Here is a 20,419-nt window from a genome sequence, read left to right as displayed (position 1 = left end):
GATGAGTTCTTGTGCTTGTGCTTTTTGACATCTCTGGATTTTTGACCTCTGTGTTCTGTTTATTCTCTTTACCTTGGGATTCTGTATTGGGACTGTGAGAGTTGATAGTTATTAGTCAATATGATTTCCACTATTTCATTATATATTGATTATATTGAATGACTTCTGTCCTAGTTAACTCTCAGCTTTTGCCTTTTGCACTCTTAGGAAGCATGTTAATTAAAGCCTCTTGATCTGTCTCCCAGTCTCACTGCTACTTTAGCACAAGGACAAATATCAATACGAGAATCAGCATCATCCAGTATAGCTTAATCCTGACTCCATGGGTCCTGTTTATCACTAACTGGCAAGGACATAAGAAATGAAACTCATCATGCACTTCTGTAATTGACAAGTGTATTGAAGAAGAGTAACCAGCATCTGTTCAAATCCCATTATTGTCAGAAGGGATCCTTCTCTGTTAGATAGATAGATAGATAGATAGATAGATAGATAGATAGATAGATAGATAGATAGATAGATAGATAGATAGATAGATAGATAGCAAAGCAGCAGCTCTACCCACTGTGCCACCCATTATGCAATATTCTAAAGAAAAAAGATGTAAATGATAGCAATGCATCCACATAGAATAGCTGTGCCAGCCAAGTAGTTTTATGTAGAGCTCGACGAGTGTGCGCCCCACTAACATACAGTACGGCCTATTGTCTTCTTCTGTCTTCGCTGTTTACAAACCTAACTGCCAATTTTGGCTTAAACGTTAGATTCACCTTGAATCACCATTGTTAAAAGACAGATGCATGTAGACAATGACTATTAGTTTATTGAACATTCCTCACTTTTTGCAGAAGTAATAACATTATTAACACAAGACACTCATTGGTGGTGCTGAAGCACAAGGTAACTAACTGGCTATGAGCTGGAGATGTCATTAGAGATTAAACCAAGCAGGAGTAAAAGGAGGACAAGCTCAGTGTTAGAAAGATATTGGAAAGCTGATTAAAAATGATACATTAAAAATAAATGATTCATTTAATGGATTCAGATGTCACGCGCCAGTGATACTGAAGAACTTTAAATTGGATTTATAAGTGATTCAAAATTCAAACAATTCAATATGTTTATTAAGAAAAGAAAATTGTACTCTGAAATCAGTATTTTCTTAGTTTAAAAGTAAATAACTTACTTTTAACAGTAATAGTGAATGAAAAAATAATCTCATCTTTTTTAAAATACGACATTCTGGTCTTCAGGTAGCCCCACAGAGTCCATTCTGAAGCGTGAAATGGCTTTAGGCTGCTGGTCACGTTAGGTGTTCTGTGATGTTGCATTATACCATCAGGCCCATAAGTATTTGGACGGTGACACAATCTTCATAATTTTTGCCTCTCTACACCACCACAATGGATTTGAAATAAAACTATCATTGAAGTGTTCAGCTTTAATTTAAGGGTTTTACCAAAAATATCGCATGGGCCGTTTAGAAAAGACAGCCATTTTTCTGCAAAGCCCCTCCATTTCTAGGGGCTCAAAAGTATTTGGACAATTGACTGACAAGCTGTCCCCTTATTATTTCATTAACTATTAAGCAGGTGAAAGTTCTGGAGTTGATTCCAAGTGTATAGTTTGCTTTTGGAAGCTCTCACTGTGAACTCTCAATATGAGGTCCAAAGAGCTGACCACGCAAGTAAAAACAGGCAGAGAAAAAGAGAATACAAAGCTAACCCCTTTAGAGAGATAACAGAAACACCAGGAGTGGTTAAGTCAACCATTTGGTACATTCTTAAAGAGTAGGTCACACTGGTGAACTCTGGATAACCACAGAAGACAACTGTGCTGGATGATTGCAGAATTCTTTCCTTGACAAAGTATAACCCCTTTCACAACATGTAGCCAAACCATGAACACTCTCCAGGAGGCTGTGTTGAAGCTGGCTGGCACAGGCACCACTCAGAGACTCAGGGCAGACAGCAGAATTAAGCTTTATTGTATGGCGTGTGGCGGCACGGTGGCGCAGTGGTAGCGCTGCTGCCTTACAGTTGGGAGACCCGGGTTTGCTTCCCGGGTCCTCCCTGCGTGGAGCTGGCATGTGCTCCCTGAGTCTGTGTGGGTTTGCTCCGGTTTCCTCCCGCAATCCAAAGACATGCAGGTTGGGTGGATTAGCGATTCTAAATTGGCCCTGGTGTGTGCAGTGGGTTGGCACCCTGCCCAGGATTGGTTCCTGCCCTGTGTTGGCTGGGATTGGCTCCAGCAATGTGTTCGGATTCAGTGGGTTGGAAAATGGATGGATGTATGGCGTGCATACAGACTCAACTCAGATGGAACAATGATCCCCTCAGCAATGGGCACCTTTTTCTTTTATTATAATTCTTATCATTTCAGCCATTATTCTTCCTCATCTGGCTTCTAGCATTCCATTCCTCTACTCTTGCCTCTAATTAATTCCGCCAATAATTCTTAGTTAAGGGGGTGTCAAACCCCACTCTGTCCATCTTATCTGTTTGATAATGGCTATTCTCTCCCCTTACTATCTCAGCGCTTTCTACAATGATTTATAGCTAAAGTGTTCGCATTCCTTTCTCTAAGCAAGTTGCCCATTCCTCCGCTCTCTAGCATATCTGACATTTGGCTTATGAAAAACATGTGTTTTCAGGCTTATACAAAATAATAAAAATATACGTAGCATAAGCCTTTTTAATTCTACCTCTTACATTTTAATGCTTAGTGAAATATCATATCTACTTGTCTCAAGTGCATATATTACTTATCAGATATGTGCAAATTACCTATTTTAAGAATACAATTTTCTGTAGTAGACCTATCATTGCCAAAGTCTATAATCAAGAGAAGGCTTCATGAAAGTACAAACAGAGAGTTTACCACAAGGTGAAAACCACTAGGAAAACCTCAAGCATACGATGGACAGATTAGATTTTTAAAAAAACTATTCCAGTTCTCCCTGTGGTGGGCTGGCACCCTGCCCGGGGTTTGTTTCCTGCCTTGCGCCCTGTGTTGGCTGGGATTGGCTCCAGCAAACCCCCTGTGACCCTGTTGTTGTACAGTGGGTTGGATAATGGATGGATGGATGTTTCTTCATAGTAACTTTATTTTCAGTATTTTTCAGTTTTCTATTTCTAAATTAATATTTTAACTTTAAAGTAATGTAGCTGATCATATCAGGTTGTATGAACACTTGTTTTAGTTTTTTGCTCCTTTAAGGTATAATCATCATTTAAGACACACACAATTACAATGAAAAATTGATTATAAACTCTACCTTCCTCTGGCCTACTACAGTCAAATTAGTTTAATACTGGTTTCTATTGCTTGAAATAAAGAGTCCAGAATGAACAATACTTTGTGTCTTATTCCAGTTTCAAAACACTGTGAGATCTCATAACAACAACTACAAAAATAACAATATCCATACATCTGTGCCTATTCAAACCCACATATCAGGGTCAGGGTTAGGATCAGGGTTGAGTGGATGCTTCTGTAAAATGTCAAATTTCCCTCTGGGGGCACATAAAGATCTATCTATCTATCTATCTATCTATCTATCTATCTATCTATCTATCTATCTATCTATCTATCTATCTATCTATCTATCTATCTATCTATCTATCTATCTATCTATCTATCTATCTATCTATCTATCTATCTGTCTGTCTGTCTGTCTGTCTTTCTACTGTCTTAGACTGATAACAAGGACAGGAACTCAGATGAAATTTTTAGGTTAGCTTTGATTAGTTAATCATCTATCTATCTATCTATCTATCTATCTATCTATCTATCTATCTATCTATCTATCTATCTATCTATCTATCTATCTATCTATCTATCTATCTATCTTGCCTACTATACTAAAATGGAAGCCTATCTATCTATCTATCTATCTATCTATCTATCTATCTATCTATCTATCTATAGACTTTACTTTACATTTTGCAAAATTTTCTATGAAAAATGTTCCCATCTGTTATAACTATTTTTTAACTGTGGTTCTTTTATTTTTGCATGGTGATGATTCTGTTTCTTTCTGTCTTCAGTATCGCTACATTTTTAAATTTACAGTGACCACTTTTTATGATATCTGTGTTAAAAGTATTCGGCTGTTTTACCTGCACAGGAATACATATGACAATAAATAAATTCCTATCTATCTATCTATCTATCTATCTATCTATCTATCTATCTATCTATCTATCTATCTATCTATCTATCTATCTGTCTGTCTTTCTATTGTCTTAGACTGATAACAAGGACAGGAACTCAGATGAAATTTTGAGGTTAGTTTGAAACATACCTGGCTTTCATTTTGCAGATAGTTTCAAAAAATTGCCTCAACAATTTATTATTGCACTCAATTTCACGAACAAACAATGCAAAATGCACTAAAAGTAGCCATTTTGGGGTGGAGAGAAAGTAATGTTGATCCCTAAAGGTTATTCTTCAGCCACTTTCCTCAGCTACCCTCCAACACTGCTCGAGTGGTCCATGGCTCATTCCAAATCCACATAATGGTTTAATCTTTTACAACACTAACTTGAAATTTACATTGTACGGCTTGACTGGATTACTCCAAAGACCTGGAAGTTGTGTAAAAACTTTAACAACTAAACATTTTAAAAAATGAAGAATAGACACGGATGCAGTTTTATTGTAGAGTGAGGCAATCGTCTTTCTCAGAAGTAACTGTGTTTCTTCTTGAAAGGCAACTTCTGTAAAAGTTTCATTCTGTGGTTTAGATGTATATTCTGTAATATTTATTGTAAAGAGGAAGCTATTACTTCAGCCTTTGCAGAATGCATGGTCAACATATTTTATTCTTGTTAACTGACCCACTGACTTTACTTTACATTCTGCAAAATTTTCTATGAAAAATGTTCCCATCTGTTATAACTATTTTTTAACTGTGGTTCTTTTATTTTTGCATGGTGATGATTCTGTTTCTTTCTGTCTTCAGTATCGCTACATTTTTAAATTTACAGTGACCACTTTTTATGATAACTGTCCACATTTGGCAACTTCTGTTCATTCTTTTCCTAAACTTGCTTGTTCTAACACAGTTTCACAATGCACTACCGTCTATCAGAGCAGCTTCAGGTGTAAGGCACACACACTTACTCATGCTAAGCTGATTCAGAAATGATCTGCGCATCAAAGGAGTGTGGGAAAAAACTGAATTACAGTGTCTCATCCTGAGGGTTCGCGGGATCCCCTCGAGGTTGCTGGATATCATAGCCGGCCTGTCCACTGGTACTGTGAGTGCTGTGCAGAGTGGAAGCAGAACCTCTGTGTTTCTCGCAGTTGATTCTGGGGTTCGTCAGGGGTGTGTTCTGATCCTATTCTGTTCAATGCTTGTATGGACTGGGTTTTGGGCAAGGTCGTGGAGTCCAGCAGCTGTGGGGCATCTGTTGGTGAAGAACGATTCCCAGATCTTGACTTTGCTGACGATGCTGTGATCTTCACGGAGTCAATGGAGGCTCTGATCGGGGAGCTTGAGAGACTGAGTGAGGAGTCTGAGTGTTTGGGCTTGCGAATGCCCTGATAAAAACCAAGAGCCAGGCCTTTAATGACCTCTTGGGCACGGCCATCAGCAGTCTGTGGAGTTAGTGTCGACCTCATTGAGAGGTTTACTTACCTTGGCAGTGACATTCATGTATCTGGTAACTCTTCCTATGAAGTCAGTAGATGGACTGGTAGAGCATGGGGGGTCATGAGGTCGCTGGAAAGGGGTGTGTGGCGCTCCTGATATCTATGCAAAAGGATGAAGGTCCAAGTCTTTAGAGTCCTGGGGCTTCCTGTCTTGCTATATGGTTGTGAGACATGTACACTATCCAGTGACCTGAGATGAATACTGGACTTCTTTGGTACTGTGTCTCTCCATAAAATACTTGAGTACCATTGGTTTGACTTTGTGTTGCTCATGGAGTCCGGAATGAGGCACATTTACCTGCATTGTGAGGGAGCGTCAGTTACGACACTATGGCCATGTGGCGCGATTCCATGATGATGATCCAGCTCATAAGATTCTCATTGTTGGGGACCCGAGTGGCTGGACCAGGCCAAGGGGTTGCCCACGTAACACCTGGCTACGGCAGATACAGGATCATTTCTGGAGGGTGGGACTGAAACACGTGCTGCCTGATGGGCTGCCAAACGGGATCCCGAGTTTTTTTTCGTTGTGTAGTGGGTGCGGCAATGCACTGTCCCAGTGCATGCTCTCTAACTTGACTTGAGAAGTTGTTATATTTTCTTATTATATATTATTGAATAACAGTCAACTTAATTTGTCTTTTTTTTTCACAGAAACAACTGAAAAAGACACTTTAGTGTCAAGTTGAAAATACACTCATTGACCACTTATTAGGTACACCTTGCAAATACCGGATTGGATCCCCTTTTGCCTTGACAACTTGTGGCATAGATTCAACAAGTTGCTGGAAACATTCTTCAGGGATTTTGCTCCATATTGACATGATAGCATTACATAGTTGCTGGAGATTTGTTGGCTTCACATCCATGATGAGAAGCAACCATTCCACCACATCCCAAAGGTGCTCTATAAGAGATCTGGGGCCTCATGTATAAATGGTGCGTACGCACAGAAATGTTGCGTAAGAACTTTTCCACGTTCAAATTGCGATGTATAAAACCTGCACTTGGCGTAAAGCCACGCACTTTTCCACGGTACCTCATACCTTGTCGTACGCAAGTTCTCCACTCGGTTTTGCAGACTGGCGGCACCCAGCGTCAAAGCAGTGCTACTGTTCCTGTGTGGTTACTCTTTATTTTCCTGACGCGGCTTTATAAATACACAGAAACTAACCGCATATTGTTTATTAGTGTAATGCATCTGATTGTAATTAACTTGTAACAATATAATGGTCCAGGGAACAGCCATAGTATTCCAAATACCATAACTGCTTTAGTGTTGTTACTCTAACTGCACCTTCTTCTTTCAGCTAGGAGTTAGGAGTTGCCACAGCAGATCATCTTTTTCCATATTACTCTCACTGCACCACTCAGAGTATTTATATCACTGTATCTGAGTGTGAATCACAGCAGCAGCTGATCGGAAAGAGAATTATCGATATACAGCTTTAAGGACACGCTGTCTCAGCCACGGCAAAACGTTTCAAAGCCTTTCCTGTACAGACCTCGCGGATCAGAAACAGTTTCATCCCAAGAACTTTAAATGCACTCAATCAATTGCTCCTTGTAGAACTGTCTGTACTTATAAATACAATCACCTCACTGTAAACTTGCACTACAGTTATAATATCTCACAACCTGAGCCACTTTATAAAGTGCGTATTTACATATGATGACGATATCATTTTTAAGGTGAAATGCAGCAAAATATGTTTATTATATTATACAGATAAAACTTTAACTTCATTTAAATAATCTATATTCTTCACTGGGACTGTTGTGAAGGATAGAATAATTAAACATGTACTACGAAGATATTTCAATGTTCCTTAAACGTTTTGAAGAATCGGCGCTCTAAGCTTACAGATGGCTTAATGTCTATTACAGAGCTGATTGTGTGGCAATCGGTTTTTTAGAGAAAGAAAAGCAAGGACTGCAGGGGCGGCTACGCCAATATATATTGAATATAAAACAGAAAGAGAAAATAAAACACAGCTAAAAGCAGCGACAAATTTCGGCAAAAGTTAAACGCTTGTGTCATGAGCACGAGGCGGCTATGCAGTGTCCGCAATGGATGTGGCCATCCACCGTGCATTAGATACCATATTGACATTGGCGGGCGAAGGAGCCACTGATTCTTTCTCTGCCCAGGTCCGCCACAAGCCTAAAGCCGCCCATGGTACTGCTGCAATAAATAATTTCATCGAAGGTCGCACACAATCACTGCGCCGTGAAACCCATGTTTAATAACGTGCTTTAACTCCTATCATCATAAAAATTATATCACGTATACATCTCAGTATTTTAGTTATTCAGAGAGCTGTAATATCATGAATGTAATGGATTCTGTGTCCAGTTGTAGGAAGAGAGCCGGTTTAAGAAACAAGTAGTAATTCACACACATAGAGCACATAGAAGATCAAATACAAAACAAAGCATTTAACGTGATACTTTAATTGCAATGTAATTTGAGAAACTGGTTAATTAAACGATTTTAAGATGAAGTTTATGATGTTCTACTTTAATGACAAAATAAACTACGTGATTAAAGTGGAAATGTTGAGATTGAAGTTGACATTTCGTGCTTTTTCCCCACCGTGTGCCTTTTTTCTCTGTACCCTAATAAGCTTTCATATGACACTCAGACAGTGGGCTTACAACTCGGCTTTTCACGGCGACTTTGATATGTGACTTCTTTTTTATTTCCGGCACTGTGCGACTTTTTGAACGTGAGCTTTCAAGTTTCTCCAACACGCTATGTCACTCGATCAACTTCCTTTTGTTGATTATACCACGGTTGATTTGAACAAATAGTATGTTTTTCCTTTGCCTCCACTTGGTATTCGCTGAAATTCTTATATTTTCCCCTGTGCTTTTCCCATTGTCTTTTCACAGAAGGCTGAGCTTAAGGGCGATTTATATTCATTTGCATATTCAAAGAGGCGTAATTCTGGGAGGAGTTGGGGCGTTACATAAAGCATGTGCACGAGCGTTACTTTTCACGGTGATCGGGATTTAAGGAGCGGAAGAACCCAGAAGTTGGAGTATGCACAGATTCCTGCATCTGGATTTTTCTGTGCGTAAGCACATTTTGGCTTTTGTGCTTATGCCATGTTATAGTGCGAGTTCTACGCACAGCGTTATACATGAGGCCCCTGGTGACCATCCAGTGAACTCATTGTCATGTTCAAGAAACCAGTGTGAGATGATCTGAGCTTTATGAGATGGCGCGTTATCCTCCTGTAAGTAGTCATCAGAAGATTACACACTGTGGTCATTAAGGGATGGACATGGTCAGAAACAATACTCAGGTAGGCCATGGCATTCAAACAATGCTCAGTTGGTACTAAGGGGCTCAAAGTGTGCCAAGAAAACACCCCCCCCCAAACACACACACACACAATTACACCACCACCACCAGCCTGAACCATTGATACAAGGCAGGATGGATCCATGCTTACATGTTGTTGATGCCAAATTCTGACCTTACTATTCGACAGTCACAGCAGAAATCAAGACTCATCAGACGAAACAACATTTTTCCAATATTCTGTTGTCCAATTTTAGTGAGCCTGTGTGAATTGTAGTCTCAGTTGCTTGTTCTTAGCTGACAGCAGTGAAACTCGGTGTGTCTCCTGTTGCAGTAGCCAACTTTGAGGATTACACATGTTGTGAATTCAGAGATGTTCTTCTTCATACCTCAGTTGTAACGAGTGGTTATTTGAGTTGCCTTTCTATCAGCTTGAGCCAGTTTGGCCATTCACCTCTGTCCTCTGGCATCAACAAGGCATTTTTGCCCCGACAACTGCTGTTCACTGGTTATCTTACCTTTTTTTGACCATTCTCTGTAAACCCTACAGATGGTTGTGTGTGAAAATCCCAGTATCTTAGAAATACTGAGACCAGCCTATCTGGGACCAACAACCATGCCACATCTTGACAAGGTCTACATGCTGAAATGCATTGAGTTTCTGCCATGTGATTGGCTGATTAGATATTTGTGTTAACAAGCAGTTGAACAGATGTACCTAATAAAGTGGCCAGTAAGTATAGATCTCTGTAAAGTGTTCTAAATTAATTACAAATGTAAAACAAAATAATTCTTCCCATAAGTATTTAGTCCCCTTTAATATGTCACCCCTAAATCATCACAGGGGCAGCCAATTGGTTTTAGAAGTCACAGAATTAGTTCAATGGAGATTACCTGTCTGGGGTCTCTAATGATTGTAGTCCAAATGTACTTCTGTATGAGAAAGGTCCATTTTGTGGTAAGTCAGTATGGTGGCCTAACCTACAAAATGAAGACAAGCAAACACTCCAAGCAACTGTGTGAAAAGGGGTTTTGAAAAGCACAAGTCAGAGTATGGGGGCAAGAAAATATCCTAGTGACTGAATATTCCTTGCAATCTACTTAAGTCAACAATTAAGAAATGGAAAGAGGGTGGCACAGTTGTAGATCTGCCAATGCAGGCTGCCCACAAAAACTGAGTAATCATGCAAGAAGAAGATGAATAGTGAGGGAAGCCATTCAGTGACCTCTCAGAACTCTGACAAAGTTACAAGTTACAGTAGTTGAGAATGGAGAGACAGTGTAGACAGCAACTATTGCCCAGGTGCTTCATCAGTAGCAGCTTTACGGAAGGGTAGCCAAGAGAAAGGCACTGTTAAACGAAAATGTACATGACATCTTGGTAGAGTTTACAAGAAGACACATGGGACACTCTGACGAATGGAGGAATAAGGTTCTGTGGCCAACCAACTAAACACCATGTTAACACTGCACATTATCAAAAACATGCCATGTCACCTCCACTGTGTTATGAGGATGCTTGTCTGCAGCAGTCTATGGAAGGCTTGTGAGGGTAAAATGACTACAGTATTAAAAAAAAGCAAGGGGAATCCTGGAGGAGAACCTGATGCCATCTTTGAAGATTTGAGATCCGATAACACAGCGACCCGAAGCATACAGCTACACAAGAATGGCTAAAAAATAACAATGTGAATGTTCCAGAGTCCAGATCTCAGTCCAGATGAGAATTTGTGTGTGGACTTGAAAAAGGCTGATCACCCATGATCTCCATACAACCTGCCAGAGCTTAAGCAGCTTTGTAAAGAAGAATTAGGAGAAATATGGAAACACATGCAAAGCTTATTGAGACCTCAAAGCTGTCATGGCTGCCAAAGATGCATCTACTAAATACTGATTTGAAGGAATTGGCTATTTATGTGTTGTATTTGCACTGTGTTTAATATATGTAATTAATTTTTATTTATTTTTTTCATTTTGCAGGGATCTGTTTCACTTTTAATATTAAGATTTTTTTTTGTTGTTGTGACAAAAAGCCAAATCAAATCCATTGTAACATAATATAGTATAACAATAACAAAATGTTTAAAGGGGTGCATACTTTTTATATGCACTGTACGTATCCAAAACTTACAGGGACACTGGAGGAGAACACTATTACCACACTATGACAATGATATATTTTTTTTATTTGATTTACTTTGTTAATCTCTAAAGGGAAATTGCCTTTTCACATGAGCTTTGGAGGTCAGGGTCAGCCATTATACAGGTTAAGTAGGACTCCTTCTGGCAGTGATGGGATTTGAACCGGCAACCTTCTACATACCATCACACATCCTTAGCTTCAGAGGCACCACTCCACCATACATCCTTTGGAGTGAATCTTGAGCCCAGACAACCAGAACATAAGCTAAAATGAAATAATACAATGTATTTAAAAATAACTGCATTTAATATAAGCATCACTGGTAACAAAAGATCAAGATTTTGACTTGAAAATCAATTTACCACTTTTTAGTAATTATGAAATCACAGTGAAGTTAGACCAAATGGTAGAAAGTGTGAAACAAGTCAATGCTTAAAGCTCTGATTTAAGATGGAACTGTACGCAGTCTTGGCCTAGTTCTACTGTCAATATGGGACCAGTTGTACTAAAATTAATAAGAATCATAAATATGAAGAACAGGCGGCAACACTGGTAGACGAGTTCAAAAATTTGCCAATATGAATCATTGCTGCTGCTTGTTTAATGGTTTTACAGCTCTATCTGACGTGTTTAAAGGCTTAACACTCGGGTCTCGTCAAGAACACAGCCACACATACAGTTGGCTACACACAAAAGACATCATTTAATAATGACGATGGTGTGAATACAGCAATGGAAAGTATTTGAGCTGATTGTTCAATGTCCTAAAAGTTCTGTTTCAAATTAATACTTGGTCAATGCTGCCTCAGAGATGGAATGGACAAGAATGACCCGTCCAGTGTAAGGACACACACTGATCTTCACTGTCCTGTCACCTCGTCCATAAAGTCGCAAAGTGTTTTGGTACTTGAGTTGTTTGGAGTTCATCGAATGTGTCTATAGGCTCCTTCTCAATAAGTCATTTGTGTATTTTTTAAAAAAAGGTTGTGGGGAATTTTATAATTGTGATACTGAATGGACGTGTCATTTTTTGCTGGCGAGTTGCGTATTATGGATACAAACAATACGCACCTTCACACCACAAAGTACACTACACTTCAGTTTTTGTTTACTTTCTTTTTCTTATATATAGAAGCAAAAGTGTTGACCATGAGAAACTTAAAAGTTTCAGAGAGGAACTCTTAAAAAAGATTTAAGAACTGATGCCAATTTCACATAAGGGATATTTAAACCATCGCAAGAAAAATCAGTTCCCCAAACATTTTTTTGGCATTTGTTTATTTAGTTTATGTTTGATATCTAGACATCAAGCATATATGTTTTGAAAGATTCCCGAAAGGAGATGAAGTTGAAATGCAACATGTGTTATGCATTCAAGTTTGTACAATTTGCTATCCATACTACTTTACATGTTTTTAATGTCATTATATATTATTATTATTATCTATATAATCCAGCGTCTGTCTGTCTGTTTGTCTATGTATTTGTATGTCTGTCCGCTTTTCACGAGAGAACTACTTAACGGATTTAGATCGGGATTTTTTTCTATCATTTGCTTGAAGATTCCGGTTGATTTTGCAACTTCTCTCATCGCGCTAAGTATCATAATTTACTTATGGCAAGTGATTAATTCAAGCAAATCCGAGAGAGAGGCTGCGGACCGAGGGGAGGGAGAAGTGGGACCTCAGGATTAGGGAGCCATCCTCTCTCATGCGCCAGCCTCCAATCAAGTTGGTGCACCTCTGGCCACGCGTCGGAGTGTACCTTGCCTCCACTTAGCTAGTAACATCTGTTTGTTCAGTAGACATTGTCATCTAGAGATTCTTATGGAGTAACGTTTGACAATTTTTGAGAGACAGATTAGAGCTACTTGTGCTTTAGAGTGTAGCTGCTGGTTGGCAGAGATATCACGGACACATGCTTTTCTCCCCATATGGGGGGCACTCCCTATCAGAGCTGAATATAATCAGATTCAGTGCCAACGTTTGATGTTAGAGGGTACCTACCTTCCACTTGGCCAGAATTACATTTTTTATGTTTTATTGATTTTTAATGTTTGTCCTGTTTCACTACTATGTGGGTGGAGCTGCGGGATGCAAAGGTCCCTCTTCTCACACTCACTGTGCAACATTTCAAATTTTTTGACTTTGTGACACATGATCACTTTCAAAGATTACATTTCCAAAAATAAAGGGATCTGCCTTTTCTTAAGGTCATGAAACTTCATCTCTCTTTGCTGTGTAATCAGTTTGCAGTAATTTCATTTTCATGTTTCAACTAACACAATTATAGCACTCTGTCTGATCAGCAAGGTCAAACAAGATGTCTGTTATTCACTTTACCCAATCGAGATTTTTTTTTTTAAATAACCTCCTCACAAGCCCACAGCTTTTATTGTACTGTGAAAGACATTAGATCTGTTTAAAATGTGATTTGAGTGAAATAAAATAGAAGCAAAATAAAAACAAGACCATGCATACAGTACCGCATGGACTTGGAATACTCAACACCAGACAAAAGTGTCCACTAACTCTCCCAAAAATAACACACTCATTTCAGGCCAGTTCATCGTCACCACATAATATGCAATGTGCAATGGCACAAAAGGAACAGTTAAGATTCACTCAACAAGCACTAGACCTACGGGTCCAAGAGAAGTGACTTCAAAAGTGCCACCCATGCACCTTGTTTTGTGTGCACACACTGATGCATGGAGGTTTTTTGTGAACAGAAAAAAGCAGAAGATTATCACAAGGAACCTCAGAATTATGCAGAGTTGTATTCTGAGTAAATAAAAGTAAACCAAACATCAAATTAAAGAGGGAAATCAAAGGAGTAGTCTTGAATTGAAGCCGAAATCAATGAACCACAAGGGACCTCTCTACTTAAATTATTGAGCTAAAAACTGACTTATCTTATTGAGGAGTAACAATATATCAAAACTCTGCTCTTATTATACATTATGGAAGTAGCGTCATTGCTGTGATGGTCTAGGTCAGGGATGGGCAAAGTCATTACTTGTGGGCCGCAGTGGCTGCAGGTTTTTGTTCTAACCCAATTAATTAATAAGAAGCACTTATTGTTCAAGGTACACTTCTGCTTCATTTTAGTTGTCTCGCTCGTTAAGATTTTGAAGCGTTATTGCTTATTTTACTCTTAAACAGCTTGTGGAACGAGCCCAGGACACAGACAGGTAGACATCATATTATGCACCACCACACGTTTATTTACAGTTACTAATATTTATAGTCAATAAGTGCACACAAAAAAACCCCCAAGACTCCTCCAAAGTCCAGGCCTCTCACACTCTCTGCCTTTCTTCTCCTCAGGCCGCCTCCACTCCTCTCCACCAAGCTCAGTCCTTCTCCTCACCGGACCCCAACCTTGAATGAAGGGAGGCGGCCCCTTTTATAGCCACCCGGATGTGTTCCAGGTGCTTCCTGGCAATCTTCCACCGGCACTCCCCAGTGTGGCGGAAATGCCGGCTGCATACCCGGAAGCACTCCAGGTGTGGCGGAAGTGCTGAGGTCCAGGGCTCTGTAGACATTGGAGCGCACCCTGGTGGTGACCACGGGCCCCTACAGGGCTGAGCTTCAATAATCTCTACCCATGGTCCCCAAAGTAACCAGGACGGTCGCCCCATCGTGTTTTGGAGGAGGCGCAAGTCCTCCTCCGGTCCTCCTGGGCGTCCCAGCTGGGTACCACCCCCAGCCGTGTGCCACAAGCTGTATTCATTCGGTTTTTAATTGCTCCATATTAGCAATAAGATGCAAATGACAATTGAAACCAGAATTTTTCCATTTACCTCATTTGCATTTACACCTGTGTGCATTTATCATGCACTATTTGGCTTAATCAAATACATGGAAAGAAAGTGAGAATTACTCATCCGTTTTAGACTTGAAATCATTTGGATGATATCCTTAGAAAGGAAAAAAAAATCTAGGATGTGAGAATGACCTGATATGGCAGAGTTGAAGCACTGACAAGTCATGCAATTCAATTATTGGCAAGGATTGTTTTCTAATTAATCAAATGGGTTGAAACAAAACCTGCAGCCACTGCGGCCCTCCAGGACTGACTATGCCCACCGCTGGTCTTGGGCAAGAATGAGGGTTAATGAAAAAGTAATGGCACCCTGCAGTGAACCATCAGCCTGTCCAGGGCTGCAAAGTTCCAGACTCATCAGATAATAATAATAATAATAATAATAATAATAATAATAATAATAATAATAATAATAATATCCTAAAAAAAGTCTTTTTTTAATTGGTAATTATTTTTTTTCAGCCATAACGAATTCCAAAAGTAGAGCCTTCTCTGTTGCTTCTATTTTTAATATTTTTCTTTCCTTCTTTCCTTCCCAACACAGAGGGGTGTTCGGCATTGAAGACATTGTTCTGAACTACCGAGACCCAGAAGGTGACATGATTCGGATCTTAGATGATGAAGACATCACGCTAATGTTCCTGGAAGCTGAAACTAGGACAGGCAAGAGACCAGAGAACCAGTTTCCATGGGAGATCCATGTGACACAAATTGGAGACCTTGAAATCTACCACCACAAAGCTTGATGACATTTCTAAATTTTTACAGCCATTCTAATAATTTGGCTCATGGGTGGGGGGGCATCTCTATTACCAATTCCAGCAATGTGTTTGTATCTGAATCTGCTGTTCATTTCAATCATTTCTTGATCAGGTGTAATGCATTGAATTGTATAGCTTATAATATTCCAAACTGAATGCTATATATATATTTAAGTATATTTGCAAATTAAAAATCTGTTAGGTTGTTTGGTCAAAAATCTGAATCTTTGATACTAATACATGCAAGTCTGTAAACCATATACCAATTTTATTTTCATTTTTAATAAGAATCTTAACTTAATTTCTGTGTCTTCTTTGGTCTGTGTCTTGCTCACCCAGCAACATCTCAGCAACTGTCAAAATAAGGTAAGTCTATCAGAATTTAAAGATCGACAGGAGATGCCATCACTTTGATCCTTCATGTAGTACTCTTCCACCTGGACACCAAGAGAGGGGATTAGGGTGGTTATGCTATTTATAGATTATATTTCGGTATTTAACACAATAAATTTCTCTAAGTTCTTCACCAAGATCAGGGACATCCATCTGAGGACTTCATTGTACATCTGGGTTTTAAAATTCTGCGCAAGCAAACACCAGGTGATTTGAATGGGTGGCAACACTTCATCATTCCTCACCTTTAACACTGAGGCTCCTCATGGTGTGTGTTCTGAGTCACACTGTTGTACTCCCTCTATACGTATGACTTCATGGCTGCTTATGTCTCAAATATCATTGTCAAGTTTTCTGATGACACAGCTGTGGTAGACATGATTTCTAACAACAACAAGGAGGCTCACCTGGAAGAACTGGAGAGTCTGTCAAATTGGCGTCAGAGCAGTCTACTCTTGCATGTCAACAAGGTGAAGGAACTGATTGTGGACTTTGGGAGAAAACAGCAGAAGTACTGCCACTCCCTGTGTATTACCAGAAATTAAGGTGGAAAGAGTGGACAGTTCCAGTTACCTTGGTGTCCACATCACAGAGGACCTGTTCTGGTACAGGCACATTAACACCTTAATGAAGAAGGCACAGCAACATATTTATCACCTCAAATGCCTCGGTGATTTTAGGATTCCCTCCCAGATACTAAATAACTTCTACATATCCACCATTAAAAGCATTCTGACAAGAAGTATTATTGCCTGGTGTGGAAACGGCACACAGCAGGAGAGCAAAGCTCTGCAGAAGGTGATGATGTCAGATGAATGCATCACTGGGTGTGCAGTATCCTAACTTCGAGGACATCTATATCAAACAACATTGGAACAGGACAAAGTAAATTATAAAAGGCACCAGCCATCCCAATAATGGTCTCTTCGCATGATGCGGTTAGGGAAATCCTACAGCTAGCTGTCTGAAGACCAATTCAGAGAGACCATAAAACTGATCCTGGCTGTAGACCAAATCTATAAACTGCCAGCTGCAGGTCTCTCCACAGATGTTCTATGGGTCTTACGTCTGGACTTTGGCTAGACACTCAAGGACAGTCAGTGATTTGTCCCACATCCTTTCCAGGACTGACTTTGTGACAAGCTGAAAGGTGAACTGTCACCCCGGTCTGAAGTCATGTGCACTTTATTCTCTTTAAGATCTGTGGCTGCATTCACCCTTCCCTCAGTTCTGACCAGTCTCCCTTTCCCTGCCACTGAGAGGCAAACCCATAGAATGGGGCAGACACCATTCACTGCAGGAATGGTATTAGGCAGGCGATTGGTAGACATAACTTGTAACGATCTGCCCAAAGAGTTCAATTTTTGTCTCATAAGACCAGATGTTCATTTTCTTCATGCACTCAGAGTCGTTTAAATTTCAGTTTAGCAAACCCCAAAGTCGAGTTAGCAACTCTACCATACACACACCTGATTAATTTGGTGCTGCTGAGATGCTCATCCTTTCATCAGGTCCTCCCATCTCAGCACAGGACTTCTGAAACCTTGTCAAAGAGACAACTGGGTTCTTGCTACTTGCCTGATAAGGACCTTTTTTGCCCGGCTACATAGTTTGGCTGGACGGAAAAATTCCTGGTGGTTCCAAGTTTCTTCCATTTCACATTTATCGAGGTCACTGTGCTCCAAGGAACATTCCAAGCTGTAGAAATGGTTTTATCCCCTTGCCCTGATCTATGCCTCACCACAATTTGATCACAGAAGTCTAAAGTCTTTGTGAATTTCCCCTTGGGATTAATAAAGTATCTATCTATCTATCTATCTATCTATCTATCTATCTATCTATCTATCTATCTATCTATCTATCTAAAGAGAGTTCCTTGGACTTCATAGCTTGATTTTTGTCCTGACATGTAGTGTGAATTATAGAAATAGATGCACGCTTTCTAAACGGTGTCCAATTAATGAACTTTGCCATAGGTCAATTCTAGTCAAGTTCTGGACATGTGAAAAGGAGAATCAAAGCAAACAGGATGCACCTGAGTACAATCTGGAGTGCCACAGCAAAGGATCCAATTGTTTACAGGAATGATATTTCAGTTTTTTATTATTATTAAATTTCCACACCAACATCTGTTCACTTCACTGTACATTGAGAAGGAAAATGACAAATGTATGTCTAAAGTTAAATCTAAAACACAACTAAATGCGAAGAAGGAGAACAGGACATAATACTTTCAGAACTCACTGTTATAATTCTCATATTTACTCACGATAGGAGTAAAGAAAGATATGGAAGAAGATGATCCACTGTGGCAACCCCTAACAGGAACAGCCGAAAGAAGAAGAAGAAGAAGAAGAAGAAGAAGAATTTAGGATAGATAGATAGATAGATAGATAGATAGATAGATGAACGGCACTATATAATAGATAAATAGATAGATAGATAGATAGATAGATAGATAGATTTCAGGTCAGTTCAGTTTGGGTTGTGCCCTTAAAGTTTGAAAAATGGATGATGATGGTTATATGATTATGAAAATAGCCATAATAATAATAAAAGTAATACTAACAACAACAGTAACAATTTAACAGAAACAATTGCTTCTTGGTATTGATGTCATTACTTTACACTGCACATTTTTTTTGCACAAGTGGTTTTCTGTTTAAAATAGAATTGATGTTCCCGTAAATTAGAAAGACAAAATGCCTCAGGCGCCTTGTGTGTACTATTTCTGAAAAGCAGGCAAGAGATGTTTGTACCTGTGCAGCTAGGTGATAGTTGAGGACCTAGTTACAGGGAAGCCTGATGTTATTGTCTCTTTAATTTATTTTTATCAGAAGGGCAAACATTATATCTGAAGAGAAGAAAAGCTTATAATGGACTGAAACAGAGTTCATGGATTTTACTTATTCTGGAGTTGTTACCTCTGCAGTTTTGGCGTCATTTTCATAAAGCTTATGGAAATAGTTGAAGCCTGTCTTTGTCATGGCTAGGAAAAAACAAAAATTAGAGTGAAGCATGGAGAACATGTCTGTATAGGAAAGTGGCTGCTCACCTGTGGAGATGAAATATAACATGTTCTTAATAGATAGATAGATAGATAGATAGATAGATAGATAGATAGATAGATAGATAGATGTGAAAGGCACTATATGATAGATAGATAGATAGATAGATAGATAGATAGATAGATAGATAGATAGATAGATAGATAGATAGATAGATAGATAGATAGATAGATAGATAGATAGATAGATAATTTACTAACCCCAAAGCTATACTACAGAGTTACTCTCACTAACACATAAAAGCTACATAGATTACATTCAGAATGAAATGCCATTGTTGCCGGTGCTGTTTAGGTGGCTTGTTCAATAATAATGGATGACTTTACAATAATTAATTATTGACTTGCAAGAACTAAGGGATGAAGTGCTGTTGGGGTGAAAACGTAGCAAGCAGTCAAAATGCTGATGAAGAGTTTAATGGTAGGAGATTGTTACAACCATGGAAGAGAAAACAAATTAAAGAACAGCATTCTGAAAGCTATTTCCAAAAAGGTCTACCAAAAACAAAATGGTCTTTACTTAACCGTATTTCATGGTATTATACTTGTTTGTTGTTTTGTTTTTTTCTAGTCCAAAAACTCAGATAAAGAAAGAACATATGTTGCCTTCTTATATAATATGATACAGATGATATCAAACATCACTTTGGCATCTAAAAATGTGACTGGATATGTAGTTTCTATAAACAGCATGGGGGAAACAATGAAAACATGTAAAACAAAATAGTGCTCAAAATAAAAATAATTTTCATAATTACATTGTGCTGAACATGGAAAAACAATAAGCAAAACTCATGCATTTGCAGTTTGATTATCATATGATAAACATAATGACAATTTCCAACCAAACTAAAGTCATAATGAACAGCTAGGAAAATAAAATGAAGAAAGGAAAATGAGTCCATAATCTAAATGAAGACATATTCAAGTCAGAGGTTATAATGTAACATCTAATAGTTCTCCCTTGGACCATTGTGATTATGCCGATGGTAATCCACAAGCTGACTAGGGTGTCATGCAGACATTGTAACACTTGAACCTTTGTGCTAAAATAAAATGGTCATCATGGGCTTTCTTTCTTTCTTTCTTTCTTTCTTTCTTTCTTTCTTTCTTTCTTTCTTTCTTTCTTTCTTTCTTTCTTTCTTTCTCAACACAGAGAGGTGTTCAGCATTGAAGACATTGTTCTGAACTACTGACACCCAGGAGGTGACATAATTCGGACCTTAGATGATAAAGACGTCACGCTAATATTCCTGAAA

At 39.0% G+C, this 20,419-nt stretch overlaps 1 protein-coding gene across 1 annotated transcript in view; it reads left to right on the top strand.

The window, feature by feature from the left end:
• The window catches only part of ncf4 (neutrophil cytosolic factor 4), a 118,930-nt gene extending 102,970 nt beyond the window's left edge, over positions 1–15,960 (top strand). The window contains exon 10 of the mRNA XM_039765332.1: positions 15,484–15,960. Coding sequence (XP_039621266.1) covers positions 15,484–15,685 — 202 coding nt within the window. The 3' untranslated portion in view covers positions 15,686–15,960. The remainder of the gene's footprint in view (positions 1–15,483) is intronic.
• Positions 15,961–20,419: the final 4,459 nt, after the last annotated feature.

The sequence above is a fragment of the Polypterus senegalus genome, chromosome 10 (genome assembly GCF_016835505.1).
Source record: "Polypterus senegalus isolate Bchr_013 chromosome 10, ASM1683550v1, whole genome shotgun sequence".
NCBI lineage: Eukaryota > Metazoa > Chordata > Cladistia > Polypteriformes > Polypteridae > Polypterus > Polypterus senegalus.
The sequence above is the reverse complement of the archived record's forward strand: the minus strand, read 5'-3'. Positions and strand labels throughout refer to the sequence as shown.